The 19,856-nt window shown below is 36.6% G+C and overlaps 1 protein-coding gene across 2 annotated transcripts in view; it reads left to right on the forward strand.

Moving 5' to 3' along the window:
- The window catches only part of LOC124301800 (uncharacterized), a 97,028-nt gene that overhangs the window by 63,221 nt on the left and 13,951 nt on the right, over nt 1-19,856 (forward strand). For both annotated transcript variants that reach the window (XM_046757229.1, XM_046757230.1), the window contains exons 3-6: nt 2,486-2,650; nt 15,940-16,076; nt 18,106-18,394; nt 18,535-18,809. In XM_046757229.1, the coding sequence (XP_046613185.1) occupies nt 2,486-2,650; nt 15,940-16,076; nt 18,106-18,394; nt 18,535-18,809 (866 nt within the window). The remainder of the gene's footprint in view (nt 1-2,485; nt 2,651-15,939; nt 16,077-18,105; nt 18,395-18,534; nt 18,810-19,856) is intronic.

Below are 19,856 nucleotides of genomic sequence, written 5' to 3' on the forward strand. Positions count from 1 at the left end.
CTCTATATTTGAGTAAGAATTTAAATTCAGTCGCGGCTGCTGTTGCATACGCAATGTAATATCCAAAAAGAAAAAAAAAAAAAAACAGAAAATAAAAGAAATTCCCACCCATAATACTCGGAATCGTAACTTGCAGGATGACGGCGCTGCAAGCCGTAAGCTCGAAAAAGTGGTTGAATTTAGCGGAGCTCGCAAGCTCCGAGAGGTAATTTCATCCGCGAAATTTCTCCCATCTCGCTTATTCAAGAAATTGTAGAGAGAGAGAGGCGAGTGCCGTCTTTTCTCGACGTTGGATGACGGAGGCGGCGATTTTCTAACCCGCAGCTGCGCCTACGACCGAAAGAGCTTTTAATTTTCATCCACTTTGGAGGGAATCCCGGGAGGCTCGACGAGCTTTTTCGGGTTAAAATTATCCCGTTCTGATTTCAGCGACACACTCCGGATTCTGCGAATCGTTTACACGGATAGTTGAACGGCTCGCGGCTGAGCTTTAAAGCTCGGAAGATCCTGTTTGGGAATTTTTGCCGCAAGGAGAAATAGAAGCTCGACAACATATTTTTTTTTTTTTTTTTGTATTATTTTAATACCGATGTTGTTAATTTATCATCGACACCGCGGATTACATTTTAGCGATACAGAATTCAACGTCGTCGGTTGCGCGGCACTCGACGGTAATCCGTGAACATCCAGAGATAGCTGGGAAAACCCGCGAGGGAGCCGAGAGATGTTGAGATATGTAAATTTAAACGACGCCGGAAAGGCGCTGAGCGTCTCCGAAACCCGGGTTTTTCTTTACCACGAGTCGAAAGTTTGTCCGAAGAATCGAGAGATCGGTTATCGAACGTTTTTCTAACCAGCTTCGCGATGTTTTCTCTGTTTTGTGCGTCTCTCTGTCTCTCTTCATTTGTCCTGCCTTCCTTTTAATTTTTAAACTCGCTTTCAAACTCACCGGATATCCGATATTTAACGCTTTCCGCATTTTCCTCCCCCTCCCCCCCCCCCCCCCTCGCCTTATGTATTGTACATATATCACGTGGACACAGGGAGTGAGCTTTTTTTCCTCGCTTATTACGGTTCGTTCGTGTGGACTCGTCTGAAAACCGTTCGAGTGAAATTTTTACAGAATTTTTAACCCCTGTTAATTTTGTCCGCAGATTCTTTACTCTAATTCACGATCCCTTTTATTTTTTTTTTTTACTCTCGAAACGAACGGAGAAAAGTGGTGCCTCAAAAATTGCGAAGCTTAATCGAAAGCAAAAGACAAACTTGATAATCTCTGATTGAATGTGATTTTTTTTTTTTTATTTCATTTTTCATATTTTACGAAAATGTTTTTTGATTTAATTTTTGGTGAAACTTGTTATAATTATAATCTATACCTGAAAATTTACCGTCGTTTTGCTGTCGTATAAATACAATCACATTCGTACGTGTAAAAAATCGTGAAAGAAGAATTTTTACTTATTTATTTATTTTTTTTTTTTTCGTTTCTCTTGAATCTTTTTTTACGCTGAGGAAATAAAAAAAAAGAAGACAACTGTTTGTACACGAGTATATGCAGGAATGATTTTTTTACTCGTACAATAAGGGGATAGTAGGAAGCGTATCGAGTGGTTGAGAAAATACGCAAGAAATGAGAGACTGAATGAAAAAATAAGGGGGGTAGGAGTGTGAAAATTGTTGAAAAAGGCGTCTCGTTACCGGATACAGTACAATACGCGTATTTTAATTCGACGGAGCCATTTTTCGTTCCCTGGGGTGAAGTGGGGGTGACAGTTAAGGTTAAGAAGTTTTCAACACAAGGGAATAATAATACCTACTCATCGTGTCGGCGCGGCGAGCGGGGCGAAACTAGACTCGCGTCAGTTGAGACATCGACGTCAACAAGAGCGGTTTGAGGACGGTTATTATACGCTGACGGCGGTTCGTAAATATCCTCGTAAAGATGCTTTCCATACTCGTCGAGGCGGCTCCTCGTCGTTTTCTTTCACCTACGAGCTTTTATCATTATTATTAGTCATTAAGCTTTACGCTTTGCACGTTACGTCGTAATGACTCTACGTAAGCTCGGTTCGCGTTTTAATAACCCTCGAAAGCACGAAAGATGCTTACAAAAATATCTTGTGTACAAATAACTCGTACGAATATAATCTATCGTAGACGAGCCGATGAAAAATAATCTAAGACAAAATTAACCCAAATAAAAATACATAACCCATAAAAAAACAATCCAAGGCAGAAATAATCGTAGAGAAGAAATTGCCTAAAAATTGAACTAAATTGAATTTCTAACGTGATATTTTCGTGTTGGTTATTTTTGTTCGCGTTATTATTCCTGGGGTATTTGGTCTTAGTACCGTAGTTGGGGGAAAATAATTCCCGCGAGTTTTGGCACTTTTTTTTTCACATTCGTCATCCTCTTCTTCTTCCGCCTGTTTTTGACGGTCGTTTAAACGAGCGAATCCGTTTCTATCTCTTGTTGCAGAGATGTGGCGACTCTTCTCCGCTGTTTACGCTCTCGTCACCGCCGTTTCGTCCTGTCAACAGACCGAGTTTAACTGCGGTAACGGGAAGTGCGTGCCTCTAAACAGAGTCTGCAACGGGCTGGATGATTGCGGAGATAGTTCTGACGAGGTTCGACAGTGCTCACGTAAGTAATGCACAGAGTACAAACATATTCGAACTTGAAGCAGAAACAAGACAACTAACAAAGTTTATTAAATCGATACTGGAAATTATCGGATTGAATGAAATTCTAAAGGACCCTGTGTTAATGGTGAGAGAAAAAAGTTTGAACACTAAATTCCAGCTGTGAGCGCCATTTTTTTTTCTTAATTATTATTAACAACGTCGGAGAAGTCAAATGTTATCAATTGTTTAGCTAAAAATTTTCACGCTTCGTCCGGTTCTATTTAACATTGTTCCTTTTATTTCTTCGTTGTAACCGAATTCCTTAAAAATATTCCAATATTCGCTATATCGTTGCAATTTAGAAACGACAATAAAGTTTTTCCTTTGGCAAGAAATACTTTATTGCTGTAAAAATTCTAGCTCTGACGATTCGGCGAATAATTCATTCGCAAATTAAATCAGCTATTGTACGCATCAGAATTTCACAAGGAGTACAAATTTTTGGTTAAAAATTTTTCAAAGAATAAACCGATCCCTGTGACGTTGTTGTCGTTGTATAATAACAAGATTCTCTTCCAGTTAAAATTCTGCGTTTCAACAAATTTTCGCCTTATTTAACTAGTTCACCTTTTTTCATTGACACTCATCATCATGTTTTTGCTCAAACAATTTTGCCGTCCCAATTGTTCGTCCAACAATATATCCTGACCCGAATCAACCGGCAACACATTCGTAAATTTTAATAATTAACCTTATTTTATATTAGATACAACCAAACATTGCTTGGATTTGAACAAGCGAATGGGATTAGTGTGTATTAAAAACTTTGTTTTCGATCACCGAGCATAAACATGCGGTCGAATCGAACAAATAGGTCGTAACGTTGAACTAGAATAGATTTAAATTCTAAAAAAAAAAAAAAAAATTAAACATTCATCCTTCGGAATGTAATCGCGATTGGAGAATTTAAAGAAACGAACTATCGACGATTTTTCACAACGTTTTATTTTCAATTCTACACCTCGAATTTCTTCTACATTCGAACCTTGCGTGCAAACCGGCCAACGGCGATGCTGATTCGGTTTGGCGGATCCAACGCTGAGTCGGACTACTGCGCGTCCAACCGTTACGGTTTGTTCTACTGCGAAGCTTTGCTCGCCCTGATTTATGCCGCATGTTTAATGCATTTACCTTCGCGAATATCTTTGCGCGTGCACGTGTGTGTGTGTGTGTGTGTGTGTGGATTACAACGCGTTACACAACGTTGGAACGAAATCCGGGAACCGTTTTCGGACCTTAACGAACGCTGGGTATAAGTTATACGCGAGGGGTAGAAATTTGGAAGCATCGGAGAAAGAGAAATGTTTATCTGTCTTTTTCTTTTATTTTATTACAATTTTTATCCGCATGAAAAAAAAAAAAACAAAAAAACAATTACCGTTGCATTTATCGCTTGTTTTTTTTTTTTTTACTGACGTTACTGCGATTTGTGTGTAAACTGTGTAACTTTCACCCGTGGCAAATTGGACCGTCGATCTAATTAACTCGGAACAACCTTCCGCGATTATCTCGAAAACGGTCGAGTGAAAAATCTGAAACTGATAGGACTTGGCAGGCGAATGTATAAATTTTTCTAAAAACAAATACTTGAACTGGGAATAAGACAATCGGTCGTTTGGAAAAAAGTAATATGAAGAAAAAAGTATACGTTTGTCGGTAAAACATTGAAGGTCGATTTATTTCCGGTAGAACCGGAAGTTCGAATTAAACCGGACATGGAAATTTTTCATGATCATCGTTTAATTATAAAATCCTGTAAGTTTCAGATGTTTTCATTTTTTCGGACAAATCGACAGAGTCTTTTCTTTTCTGATTCAAGAAACTGATTTTCCGGCTTGTTACCCTCCACATAATAATAAAAATGTTTACTTTCTTTACACAATAAATGCTAGACGGAAATTAAGTATAACGGAACAAATATTCTATCCGTCGGTGATGTTGACACAGAGAGTTTAATTAAAATTTGTATTGCCTTAGCGAAAGAAAAAAACAAAAAAAAAAAAAAAACAGAAAGATAAATATATATTTAACGTTTCTCGTAAGTTATATTCTGGTAAACGTAAAGAAAATCAATTTTACATACGAATACGTGAAAATTTTGTGCCAGTATATTTTGTATTATTAACGTTGTCATTTTTATTAATTATGCACGTCGGTCTACCCCGTTATTCGTTAATTTTTTCTTCCTCTTTGTGTAGCCTCCTGATTAATTCATGATATTCAATCTACCCGGCCAACTTGAAACGGACAGGATACGCTTAAAGTATTTGATTATTTATTGAACGCCGAGAGAATCGATGAACTGCTCTGTGTGAGAATTATTTTAGGTCATGGCTAAATCGTGAATTGATTGAGATTAATGCTTTGAAGTTCCTGCATGCAGGGGATTAAAGACGGGGAACTCGGAAAAGTTCGTTACATGCTTCAAGTTCCCCGGGGATTAACGTTTCTATCAATCACGAGGGAAAATCCGGAGCCGGAGATTTTCACACCTTCCACGCTTGATTTCCCTTCCTCTTTTTTCCTCGCCTCTTCTATAATTCATCCATTCGATCATCGCGCGTAGAATCTGATAAGCAGTTTCGACAGTCGGACAAAAGAAAAAAATGAAAAACGGAAAAATCGCAATCAAACTGCGCGCGTATTTTTGGCCTACTAACCAGTCGATACGACGAGTCAATCCGTCCTGCATTCTTTTCACAATAATCTCTATAATACACTGCAGTTTTACCATCGATTCTAACCCCTGATCAACTGCAATTTTCAATCCGGTTCTCCGATACTTTGTCAACATTGTTCACGCTTGTGCTTCAGCCTCGATGCGGAACAATAAAAGCTCCGTTTTGACCTAGTCAGTCGAACTTTTTCCATTCCACGGAGTAGAAAACAAAATCGACAAAAAGTCTGCTCACTGGAATTATAGGATCCCACGTACCTATAAATGGGAGTGAAAAGTTTCCTTGGAAAAGGAAAAAAAAAAAAAAAACCGAGGCGTGAAATTAATTAACATGTTTTGAAATCCTTTCGAATAGTAACAAACATAAAAAAAATTTTAAACTTTTTTTCTCTTTTTCCTTTCTTCTCCCCGATCGAAAATAACATTATACATTGATCGTCGTATTTCGTAGAGTAAAAAAAAATCCTCCTTCTTTACGCACGTATCGCAGTTTGAAATATCGTCGTACAAAATTTGAAAAAAAAAAAAAAAAATGCAACTGTACAGGAAAAACAAAAACAAGGGTGAAAAAATGACTGATCTCATCTGCCGCATCTGAATTCGGCGGATGACCGAAAGCTTTTCGCGAGCTTTCCTTTATATACGAGTATAGGTGGTTACAAGACAAGCTGTGTACGACGCTTTATGTTCCTCGTTGAGATTTTATCACATCCGGTATATCCTCGGCTGCCTCGATTGTCGCCGAGCAAAACCATTATTCGGGACTCCGTCTGGTTAATTAACTCGTTAATTCGAAGGTATCGCTTCCGTAGTAGGATCTACGTTGTATATACATACATATATATATATATATATATATATATATATATATATATATATATATATATATATATATATATATATATATATATATATATATATATATATATATATATATATATATATATATATATATATATATATACACACATGTATGTATGCTGCAAGGATACATATGTTATATAGGTGTATGAAGTTCGGTAGTTTCCTGGCAGAGAACAGCTGCCGGCTTCGATGTCCTTCCACTGCAGTTTCCTCTCCTCTCTCCTTCTCTCTCTCTCTCTCTCTCTCTCTCTCTTCCCATTCTCTTCGATTGTACGGAGTCACTCCGGTTAAGTTTGCTCTTGCTTGTCCCGGAAATTGTCGACCTGGCGACCAGAGATTGCACGGATCGTTTGGTAATGCCACCTTCTTTCCCTCTCATCCCCATCCCACCCTCTCACCGTGCAACGTCTCAGAGAGGCTTGCAAATCGTCATCGTCAGGCGTTGCGAATCATTTTTATGCCAAATTTCCCGATCGTATAGTCGTGTTATTGATTTATCTTCCTTTTATTTATTTATTTATTTTTTTCTCTCTCTTTCTACTAACGAATTTAATCGTATTTTTATTATCTAACGAACCTGCCGAAAAAGAATTTGTCGTCACGGTAAATTGGTGGCAATTTAAATCATTCTCATCATCGTCATTATTATTATTGTTATTGTTATTACTACCACCATAATCATCGTCATTATTTACTATTACTTTTGTTTTTATTTATTATTACCGAAGATGGAGGAGTTTCATTTTTTATGTCGTGGAAAGAAATATGAATATCGGGAGTGCATTAATGCATCAGATAGGGATCTATCTACGATCCGACTACGAGTCGGATTGCTGAAAAGAGTTGCGAGATCGCATTGTTGTTGTATTTTGTTTTTCTGTTTGTTCCCCTCCTCCTCTTTCTTTTATAACTTTTATAACGATCTATCAACCGTCAGTTTTCCTTCCTTGACGCTTATTCCGAGCCCTCACCCATTTTTTTTCTTTTCCCCCTTCCTCTTTCTTTGCTCTCAGCGTTTTACGTCTCTTTTTCCCGTTTTTCCTTTATCTCTTCGCACAAAAAACGAAAAACCGTAGCACCGCTAGTGTAAACACACAGATGATAATATCGATGCAGGGATATCGAAACGGTGGAACGATTACGTGACCGGAATGAAAAGGGTGGTATTTCTGGCGAGAAGGAAACAAAGAATGCACAGGGAGGCTGAGAGGAAAAAATCATAAACAACAAATTACTGAATAAATAAATCAGGGTCCTGTGAAAATTTAGGATTTATGTTTCGAGGTTATCGGGGTGAAATTGAGTGTTATCAGTCCCTCAAGAATCGCTCGCCCTTCCCATGGAATATCAATGTCCGTTGCACGGATTACATGTTTCCTAATTTGTTTAAATTTTGAACAAAGGAAAAGTATATATAAAATTAAAATTTTTAGTAAAAACAAAAGAAAACGAACAAAGATTAAACACATGTGTGATATCAATGTCGTCGTCTAACAAAGGACGGAAAGAAAGGTATCCAAGATCGATCTCGTCGATTTTATTTCCTTTGTAATATGTCATAGTAGAGTAAAAACTAAGCAAGACGTATTGCTTTTTTTTTTTTTTTTTTTTTTTTTAATCTGCCATTGAACACTTTCAGGGGGTGAAACCACCCTCCGAAGTAAAGCAAGTAATTTCACCCACAAGAACATAACATTCTTTAACCAACCCAACTGGAAAAGTTTTCTCGTAACGAGATATGAAAAATGTAATTTTCTTAATTGAAAAAAAAAAAAAAAAAAACAAATAAATAAGTAAATAAAAACTGGCAAATCACTCCTTGACATTCCTTACTTCGGAGGGTTGTTTCACCCCCTCAAAATGTTTAATGGCAGATAAAAGAAAATACGTGTCGCTTAGTCTTTAGTCTCTTATAACTTATTACGAAAGAAATCAAATCGGAGTGATCGACACGCGATACCACCCTTGTAAGAAGGGAGAGAGTGAGAGAGAGGGAAAAGAAGAAAACGATACCGAGGTGGAGAGAAATTAGGAGGAAATTGAGTAAGGGCTGATGAGTTGGGTGTACTTAAATTAAGCCAGAGTGATCAGGGAGATGGTTTCACCGACACCAAGTATTCCGGCAAATAAATTTCCAACTCACGCAGTCGTATTGTTATATCGATATCACTGTCATTTATCCGCATAAGTATGACACACGCATGCCTATATATATATATATATATATATATATATATATATATATATATATATATATATATATATATATATATATATATATATATATATATATATATATATGTACGTAGAGCTGTCACAGGCAGGTTTAGTAACTACCTACGACTTTCCATGAATATGAAATCATATCCCTAATCTTTTAATTGCCTATTTTGCATATTACCGCAATCACACAACCGAGCCTGAGTCTGTAAATTGGTCTATGCGTCCTTATATGTGTATATTATCCGCACAGTTCGACGACAGAAGAGAGATTACACGCAGCTACCGAGATTATCCGATTAAGGTGGCCGGCTGAACTCTCTATTCCCTGCCGCTTGAATATTCCAAAAACGAAACTAGAGGTGTAATCGAATAATGCAAAAACGATCGAAACCGACCGAACGTCCGATTCGATCGGTCCGGTATATAACTTTTCGAATTACGTGAATAACAAATTTCAACAAAAAAAAAAAAAACACGTGTAAGAACGTGTAATAACGTAACGCTTAATTAAAGCTCGTGCACGAGCTTGAAAAGCTTCTACACGGGTGAAGAACTTCTTACATAATTATCAACCGCTTGGTTCAATTTCCTTTTCATAACCAGTTTTGCAGACTACGGTTAAAATAGACTCGATTCTTACAATATCGTATGTGTTGGTAATAAATTTAATGAGTAGATTTATCGTCACGATAACGCTTCTGTAAATTATATACGTATAATGTAGATGGGAAAATCAATTCCGTATACCAAGCATCCCGTATCGCAATGAAATATTACAATGTTATTTAATCCGTGCAGTAAATGACGACTTGTTAAAACGTTGTTCGCGATTCAAATTCGCTATAAACGTTGGAATTACACGATTTCACAAATTCACAACGAATACTGTGTATAATGTAAAAATTTGGCCAATGGTAAATCTATTATTATTATCATCGTTATTATTATTGTTATTATTATTGTTGTTCAACTAGCTAACTTTGTCGAGGTTATCGACAGTACTGCAGTAGTTATTGTTGTGCTGTACATATCCTAGATATATATATATATATATACACACACACACATGTATAATAAAGGTGCCGATTGCAGTGACGGGCCAGTAAGCGGGTGGTTGGGGAGGGGGGGATGATTTTTCCGCGGTGAAGCGAGATGAGGAGAGGGAATATGGGACGGGAGAGAGACGGTGGAGTCAGCTCGATAACGGCTGCTCGGTTAAATAATGGCCGCGAATTGGAGCACGAAATCCGAACTGAATTTTAATCCCAAAACACGTGAGGACATTTACCTATGTGCAGGTAATACGGGGTAGTTTCGTTAAACGTCGGTTGTGCAAAATTCTAGGACGCATCGAGACTGTTGAGGGTGGGTTTTCAAAGGGGTGTAGGAGATAGGGTGCAGGTTAAGGCTAAGGAAAGGGAAGAGGGTAAAGGGACCGCAATTACGGATTGAACGTGCTCCTGTAGCAAAGCTACCGAAGGATCTTGGACGTCATCTTCTCTCTCTCTTTCTCTCTTTCTCTTCTCTTTGTCTACCTAGTTACTTTACATCTATAATACATTTGTCTATTTTTTCTGTATTACATTAATTTCTTTTTTTTTTTTATATGTATTCCTTCCGTGTACTCGTTGCGTATTCCTTGGGAGATCGACACGTGTCTGGAGTTACGATAAATTCTGTTCTCTCTCTCTCTGTCTGTCCGTCTCTCCTCACCCCAGGATTTCGCCATTATTCATTCTGAATTTATCATCGAGACCGGACGGCATTCGACACATTACGGTTATTTTAATGTGATAATTTATAACTGATCCGTCCTTTGTCGAAATGCGGACAAATATCTTCCCCGGGTTGAATTTTTCATTTACAGTAAAATGCGGAAATGACTTAAGCAAGCCTTACGGCTAACTTGTTTTTCGATACGAAACAAAATGCGAGTTCAATTCTATACGTATCATACGGCAATGACCGGTCATGCAGCTGACGTGAGAAAGTGGAAATCCGTTGTCATAAAATTCGTACGGAATCGATATCGCATTATGTTTCGGACTGTAAACAAGTTAGACGAAAGGTTAAGTCATTTTTGCGCACCTTACTCCACGTACCTTTCGGTGACGTTTTCGCGAAATATAAAGCCCGGTATATAATATTATATTATAGATACGTAGGTAGACGGTTCGAATACAATTCACCCTCCACGCGTCGTTCGCATGCAAAATTGAAAAAAACTGCATAAATAAACACACAAATATATACATATATACGTGTATGTAGAGACACATGGGACGTGTGTATGTATATATGTACATAAATACATACATGGATCTGCAGCACCGTCCGTGAGAAAAATAAGACCGTTGACGATGGATTTCGAGTAGACACAGCGTGCTGGCTTTTCGCCAACTGACCTGCATTTGGGTCAAACTCGCGTCATGCGCACGTTTATGTATCTATGCACGTGAATGTCTACGTCTGTGTGTGTATACACATATATTAGTGTGTTTCAAAATAAAAAAATTTTCCCTGAAATAGTTAGTTTAGGTAGAAACAAAAGTTCTCGCGAAAGATGAGCATTGTCGGTTGAGTGGAAGATCGGGCACATTTAATTTTTAATCGTTTTTTTTTTCTTTTTATCGAATTTATGATGGATAATTGTTAGTAAAATTTTTTTTCGTCTTTACAGCTGCCAGCCGATCAGTTTGTGTCTTAAATAAGATGCTCCTGGAACTCTTTAGTTGATATTTAATAGGGACGTCTAACGGGTTTACTGATTATTATTCAATTAAAATACATGAAAAACATTTTCTCACTCAGATTTCAATATTTTATTCAATATTTACACATTTCCCCATTACAACGGGTCCCTATATATCTGCGATTATCCAACGGCCGAATAGTCTGTCGTACATCAACAATGTAGCGCGCATGCGCCGAAATCCGAGAGCATTTGTTTGGATCAGGGTGACCAACCGTCATGAACTTAACCTCAAAAGTTTTCACAGTTGTCGCTGGGAGTTGTGCCCAGTACAGACAGCTGTTAGGATTTTTGAGGTTGCGTAAATCGCGGCGAACTGTTGTCTAAATTTATGACGGTTGGTCACCCTGGTGTCCGCGTAACGCATATACACACTAAGCTAAAGGCAAAAGGTATTTCAAATTTCCGGGGAGAAGAAGCGACGAAAATATTATGCAGGAGGGGCAACCTGGCGAATATCCGCGTTCTTAGCAGGCATTCCGTACACGTTGACCACACGCTATTTTCCTGCACATTTTATACAGTTTTTACAGTGTTTCTGACAGGCCGATAAAAATTTCCTAAACTAAACTTCTCCGTACCGTGAAAGCTGGCTGTCCGAGCTCAGCCAATTTAACCCTAGAACGGTACGTTATTATTTTCTTTTTTCTTTTTTTCTGAGGTGAAATTTCGTCGAGTGCTGGTCATCGGGAGTATTTTTTGATTCGAAAAGTTTTTTCTTTCTTTCTTTCTTTTTTTTTTTTTTTTTTCGACCTATTTCGTAACTAATTACACGTGTCTGTAATACGAATTTTAACGTTCTACCTTATAACATGCCATTTAAGGTGAAATGTATTTTGTACTTAGTGTCAGATGAAAACTTTTGAAACCTTGAGTAAGAAAGTTGATAATAAAAAACAAGAGAGAAAGAATCACGTGTTTGGAAATGAATTATACACACAATCATGTTCATTTCTATCGAATAATTTTTTTTCTTAGTGTTCAAAAAGATACGTTTAAAGGAGGAATATAATATTTGAAAAAAAAGGTAATGTTTAAAGACGCGTCAGCTGCGCTGTGAATTTGGTGAAATCCGTCACTCTGAGATGAAAATTGAATTAAATTATACACAGCATTCCAGAGAGATTAAATTAATGAACAAATATATCGCATGTACGAAACGAGTGGAAAAATTTAGCGTGTGTAATCATACCGTGTAATATATCGTTAGAAGGAGAGGACTGAAAGAACAAGAGACGAGAAAAAATAAACGAAAATGATGTATATTAACAATAAGGCTTAAAAATCTTCAAATGACCTGGCGCTGAAAAAATGAAGCCAAAAAGCAAAGAAACAAAGAGAAAAAGAAGAATAAAAAAAAACTGACAAAGCTCCGACTCTTTTTTCCTTCCTTTCTGTCTTTTTCGTGCTTATTTCCGGAAGGCGAGCAGAGCGGAACGAGCGCAGTCTGCGGTCTAATTATTTCGAAACATATGGAGATATGATAAAACTCTAATCTGTGTATAATGTAAGTTACACATGTATATGCGAGGCAGCTTGCAGGCGAATCCGATGTTGAATATGCGTGTAAGTTACATACACGTAATGGAGTAAAACAAGAACAGATGAATAGGAGAGAAAAGAAATGATTTAAAAAAATAAATAAATAAATAAAAAAAACGAATCTTTGGTGCAAAAATCGAGGGTATTCGATTTGAAAATCGGCCAAGTCTTGTGAGAATTTCGTTTATGCGATGATACATTATAAGCTTCGCGTGTTTTTTTTTTTTTTTTTTTCTTACTAATAGCAATTTTGATCTTTGCGCGATTTGCATCTATAATGTGACGAATTCTGTAATAATATATGGAAAATTCTATGCGAACCGAAATAACGTCTCACCCTTATTTCTGATTTTGTTTTAATTTTTTTCTACAGTTGTCCCAACTTTGAAACAGTGCCCTGAATTTTCCAGATTTTTTTTTTTCAACTCCTCGATTACTTATAAATTTTTGTAATGATTTTAAAAAGGACCTTTTTTAAAATTCTCAAAAATTCTCACAAACTGTATTTTCAGCACTTTCGATTTATTTATTTATTTATTTATTTATTTTTTTTTTTTTTTTTTTTTTTTTGTCAGTTAAAAAATTGTTGCAACTGTCTGAAAATTCCCAGCAAAATTTCAAAATTTCGATTCATCACTTAGAACATTTCTAGATCGATTCCATTACGTAGCAATTTTTGTTTATTTTTTTGTCACATTCAATTTTTTTTATGAACTTCATAATGAAATCGGTCTAAAAATATTCTAAGTAATAAATAGAAGTCTTGAAAATTTTCAGACTGTTCAAACAATGTTTTAGTTGATCAAGAGAATTATAAGTGTTGAAAACCAAAAAAAAAAAAATAAAAAACTCCCCATAATTTTAATAACGGTTCTTTTCAAAATCACTCCCAATATTTATAAATTAATCAGCCGAAGAAAAATTCTAAAAAATGACAGGATACTGTTTGAAAATTGAAACAATTGCAGAAAATATTTTGACTAAAATCAAAAATGGCGAATTTCAGACGTTGCTCAACTTCGCAAGGAATTCCTTGTGTATAGTTTATTAGTTTTTATAGGCATAACAAGATATTTATTATAAAAAATGCACATATCGTACGGAAATTATTTATTTGCAAATCCGAAGCAACGCGCGTGGTTTAATCTCGCATTGAAATTGGCAGCACGTTTTTCTCCTCAATCGTCCTGAGAGCCCCTGAGAAACGCGTGTTCGGCTTTAATGGCTCCTTAACTTAACTGGCTGAAGCAACTCGTTGAATAATTCTATCGCAGGGCGTGTTGTGTTGCTGCTTTTGATGCCTCCGGAGTTCGGCTGATTGCTTAACGTGAATAAAGTATATCCACAATCCGACCTGTCCCTCGATAAAAAAGAAAAACCAAAAAAAAAACTAAATAAATAAATAAGAAAACCACGGCTTCCCCGAAACCTAAACAGTTTTCCAAATCTCAGAAATATTTGCAACATTTTGAAATCGTTTCTTTATTATTCGTTTGAAATGTTTTATTTTAATGAAAAAAAAAAAAAAATAAAAACACATTCAACGAATTTTCAAAACGTAGAAAAATGAATCTCGACTTCATATCCAGACGCGCTGTGTGTATAATTTTATTCGCAGTTGTTTGCAGAATCGAGAATGCATATTTTTCAAAGAGATGAATTTAACAAGATGTACACGCGTGCCGCACGTAGTAATGATCATTACGCACGGCGTGGTTGAAAAATAATCATCGTCAAGCTCGAGTGAAACGCGCCAAAAAAAACAAAAAAAGAAAGAAAAGAAACAAAAATCATTCCGTTGGTTACGTAAAGTTATACAAACTTGCACATGACGCCATGTACATATTTTAACAACTGAGAATGACGGTCGTCTAGGCATAAATTTTTTATCTCTCTCTCTCTCTCTCCTTTATAAACCTTTTTTATCTTCACATAACTCCTGTAGACAAGAGTAAAAATAATAATAATAATAATAATAATGATAACAATAATTAAAACGTAAAATAGAAACAAGATGAAATTAAAAGATACCCGACGTTTCTGCTCAAATTTGTACTTCGTATTATCCGTGTACGTCAGAGATGGAAAGAGTTAAAAAAAAAAAAAATAAATAAATAAATGAAGAAGAAGAAACAGCATGAAAAATGAGGGAAGAGAGCGTGAATTGCATTCAACGCGATCGGAGCTTGTTGAAAACAGTGTACAGCGTCGCGCTTTCCGAGAACGTTTGATATGCACGTTTCCACTTCTGAACTGAAACGGGGGTTGGATATGATGCAGTACCACCCACATGAAAGGCTTCGTCGGGCAGAAAGCACTCGCAGTATTTTATACGCAGACGTATGTATAACGCACTTGAAATTCCCGCATTATGCGAAACCGTCTGGGAATTTTTTGCAATGCGGAATTCATGTTGCAAATTTTACATTATACATTGGTTATAGGTACGCATAGTAGGTATATGAATTTGCGATATCGTGGAAGTTTGAGTGGATGGTAGAAATTTTTTTACACATACTGATCGGTCGTATCTACTCGACGATTTTACAGACAATTGTACTGATTATATTAGCGTCGTTAAATTTAGCAACGTTGTTGAAACGGTTTCGGTATATTTTTCTAGGTAATTCTGTCCGTAATTTCGTTAGTTAATTATGCGGTTGTTTGAAATTTATTAAGTCGTTGTACTAAATGAATTTAGTGACACGGTGGTGTAGCATAATTTGCAAAAAAAAATTACAAATTTTATATATACCAAGAGAATGATTTAGAGAGAATTTTCATCGCGTTGAAATTACTGTTTTAAGGATCAAACCAATTTTCATTCTCGTTACATAACGATGACAGACGATCAATTACGCAGTAAAGATTTTCTTATCAAGTTTATGTAGAAATATCGATTGTTGTGTCGTAAAATTCTGCTCAAAAAAAAAAAAAAAAAAAATAAAAAAACAGAGAGGGAGAGAGAAAATGAAAACTGGAATTATATATATATATAATACGATGATAAATTTTTGATTAAAAAAAAAAAAAAAACCTTTGAATCGGGAATGAGTTTGTAAAGCTTGGGCGAAAAACGCTCGGGAAAAAAAGAACTTTTATCTTACTAACCTGGACTGCGGAACGGGGGATAAACAAGTTTTCAAGTCGGTGAGCACGAGACGTTATATTTATCGATTTCTGTTTTCAGCCTGCAACAAAACTTACTACGGTAACGTGGGTAAAACTTATGAACTGGAACTTCACCGGCCGAAGGAAGACAAGGTGCCCTACATATGCAAACTCGCGTTTAACGCGCCCGGAGGCGATCTCGGCGACATTGTGCAGGTGAATTTTAAAACTTTACACTTTGACGATTTGCTTTGGTTTTCTTTTTCTATATTTTCGCAAAACTCGGTCCAGGACAGCCTTTTAAGCATTATTCGGCAAAGTATGTAGCCAACGGCGCTTAAACACCGGCAGGAAATTTTTTTTGCCGATTTTTTTATTTCGTCCGATCCGTTTATAACTATTTATAATTATAATTATTCTGTTACGTGTGATTTTCGAAGCTGTGTAACAATATGATAGTGAATTTAATAATTTGAGTTATATTATAATTTATATATTTTTTTTTTTTATTATATGAGACGGTATAAAAAATCGGGTATAAAATGATAGAAATCTGTAAAGAATTTTATTGTATATTATATTTTATTGAAATTGAAGCAATAAGCTATGCTACATACATAAAATTGTATAAACATTCGCTCATTCTATACATAAATTATTTTTATACAAAGAGTGTATAATTTTAATATTGCAAATTTAAATTATCTCTTTATTCGTTAAAACTTTCACTCTGTTCTTTATTTAGTTATTTTTGTCTAATCTCTCTCTCTCCCATTTTGATTGTGCTCCGTTGAAGTTTTCTCTTCAGTATTTCAAATGGTTTCGTCAATGTTAACTTAACTTTTGATCAACAGTAGTAAAGATCTTTCTTTCATTCTTGAAGATATCGCAGAAGCTTTCATGCATAACTTCACACTGATTTCCTAATTATTTGACAAATATCTTTGCTAAAATTTCTTGTGTGAAATAAATACTATAATTATTATCGAAGTCAAATTTTAAGAAAATACAAAAGTCACTTATAAGTCACGTACATAGACCTCGTGATGGACACTGAGAATCAGTTCCAACTGATCGTGAGTTTTGGTTTTAATTTCAGACGGGCTTATTTAAATCGTTACAATATGATCTACGGAATATACCATAAGCCTGTTTTTCCTCCGTGTTTTTTTTTTTTTTTCCTTATTTGTTTTCTGTTTGTTTTTTGCACGATTGGATCCACCGCGATCAAACCGAACTGTTGTAGATAGCGAAACTCTGCAAACAGATATCCTGGAATTGACGTAAATCCAGGTCGCTTTGGGGGCTCGAAACAAGGGAAATAAAATCGAGGGGGAAAAAAAGATTCGTACAAAACTAGAAAAAAAAAGAACCAAAATATACGCATACACACACACACACACACGCACACTGTAACCTAACAAAAGTAAAATAAAATACCGGTAGTTGAGAGTTGGAAGCGTTCCAGCACAGGTTTTTTTTATTTTTTTTTTTTTTTTTTTTTCGAACCAAAATCAGAATCACTCGCCTCAGCGGTTTACCTCTATGATAGAAAAATCGAGGAAGGGAACGAATAAAAAACATTCCCTCCCATTCGAAGCATCGACATTTGTACAATAATGAGATTAACGAACGTTGATAATCCTTTACCGTGTCTCATTATTTTTAGATAAATGGAATATATCTGCAACACGGACGCAGAAAGGTAGGAAATAGAGGAAAAAAAAAAAAAATGATTTCACGAGTCGGCCTTATTATAAAAAACTGCGCGCTTCTCTCGATCTGCTATATTACGTATATAGGTATGCAGATGTAGGAGCAGTAGTCTTCAGCCTCTGTTAAAACGCATAAAATACTTGAACGTTGTTTTTCACGTCAGAAACGGTTGAGAAGTTAATCCGTCGCGTCATCACCGTTACGGGCATGTCGGTATATATATACGTTATAAAATGTATGACGAATGGAAAAGGGGAAAAATAAAGGAATAGAAAAAAGTAGAGGAGTAAAATAAAAGGAGTGGAAAAGAAAAAAAAAATCGCAAAACTGAACAGTCGTCGTACGGAAAGAAGGGAAATTCCTGCGTTACATTATTTATGCATTTATTTAATACGGTTAACGAATCGATTATATTGTAATTAAATATATTCCGGGAAGGTAAAAGAGTGAGAAAAAAAAAAGAAAAAAAAACATGAATTCGGTCGGGAACGAATGCGAGAAACGACGGTAAGATTAAAATTTCTTTCAGCTGACATTCGACAGCTTCACTCTCGGCCGTTTCGTTTCTTTTACGGCCGAGGGTTGCCCCGACGGTTCCCTTCAGATCGCTGAGGCCCAGCGGCCAGACGTCGGAGGTTTATGGTGCGGAACCTCTTGGGGACCGGCCATTTACTACAGCGAAACGTCGAGCGTTTCTCTGACTCTACGTCTCTTGAGGTTAAGCAACGACCAGACCGGGTATAACTTCGACTTCAGGATGGAGTACAAGATGATTAGGAAGTCGGACGCCGTTGTGCGGTACGGAAATCCGTTCGTAGGTGAGTTCTAATTTCATTGCATACACCCGTTATGTTATTTATATTCCTGGTCGTCTATGGATGAAAATATAAGCTTTATGTTCAGTTTAATGGGGGGGGGGGGGGGGTGAAAAACCGATGAATTTCTTACGCTTTGGCAGGAATGACGCAGTTGACAACGTCGCCGGTCCCGACGGTTTATCAGACGGTTACCGATTTGGAGAATTCTTCGATGACGGTTTCCGGTCAGACTGGTGAACTTCCGGTCCACACGCTGCAGCCGACTAGGTCAACATCGTCCGAGCAGTACCTCGGGGATTTGATATCCGGTACTTACTGTTCGCGTATATTCAGCGACTGCGACAGGAAGAAGTGCAGACTCCAATCGCCAAACTTCCCCGGATTGTATCCTCGCAATTTGACCTGTTACTACGCGGTGAGTTCGCTCAATCCTCACCTCTCAACCATCACGTCTTCGTGCTTGAGATAATTCCCCCCAATACTCCCTGCAGGGAAACGTTGTCTTCCTTTACGCGTTTTGACCAGGGCTTTAACCCTGCCATTCCTTTGCCGAAGGGACGTCTGCGGGTTTTCCTTAATTGCGGCTGACCCTAAGGACCGTTTCCTGATCCCGACGCAAACCGAAGTCAAATTGAAACTCGGCTGTGCTTGTTATGATTCGTGGTCGATTTTTAGATAAGGCTGCTACGATTCTCATCTCTGAGCTGGATTCCTCTGTCGGTGAAAAACGACATGCAAAATTAGTACTATACGTAGCCCAATGGTTCTATTTTTCGCTAGGTACCACTTTTCTCAAATGAAGAAAATGATTAGACGCGTTTTAAATATTGGAATCTATACCATATAGCGTGCGGAAATAATCCCGGAGAAATTTTTATTTTTTCGATCCAATGATACAGAATTTTTGTGCGATAGATTTTATATACTTCTTTCATATATAAGTCGCAATTTACGAATACACGATACGATTTTTACAAACGTTGCGTGATAATCGATTTTCTTTTTTTTTATGAGAATGTATGCTATTTTTCGAAAATTCACCATCCGTGTTCAAAATTTTCATTCTGACAAGTCGATATTTAGCTGTTGATATTTTCTTTCCCTCTCGGGATTCTATAAAGTCCTAACCTAACGTAACCTAACCTACAAAATCCTAACCTGACCTAATCTAGTATATAAATCAATTACCGTTATAATATAACCTAACCTAATATATAAAATCCTAACCTAACCTAATCTAGTGTATAGATCAATTACCGTTATGATATAACCCAACCTAACCTATAAAATCCTAACCTCACCTAATCTAGTGTAAAGATCAATTACCGTTATGATATAACCCCACCTAACCTATAAAATCCTAACCCTACCTAATCGAGTGTATGGATCAATTACCGTTACAATATAACCTGACCCGAGTCGATTTAACCTAACCTAATTTAACCTGATATATGGAGCAATC

This window comes from Neodiprion virginianus, chromosome 4 (genome assembly GCF_021901495.1).
Source record: "Neodiprion virginianus isolate iyNeoVirg1 chromosome 4, iyNeoVirg1.1, whole genome shotgun sequence".
NCBI lineage: Eukaryota > Metazoa > Arthropoda > Insecta > Hymenoptera > Diprionidae > Neodiprion > Neodiprion virginianus.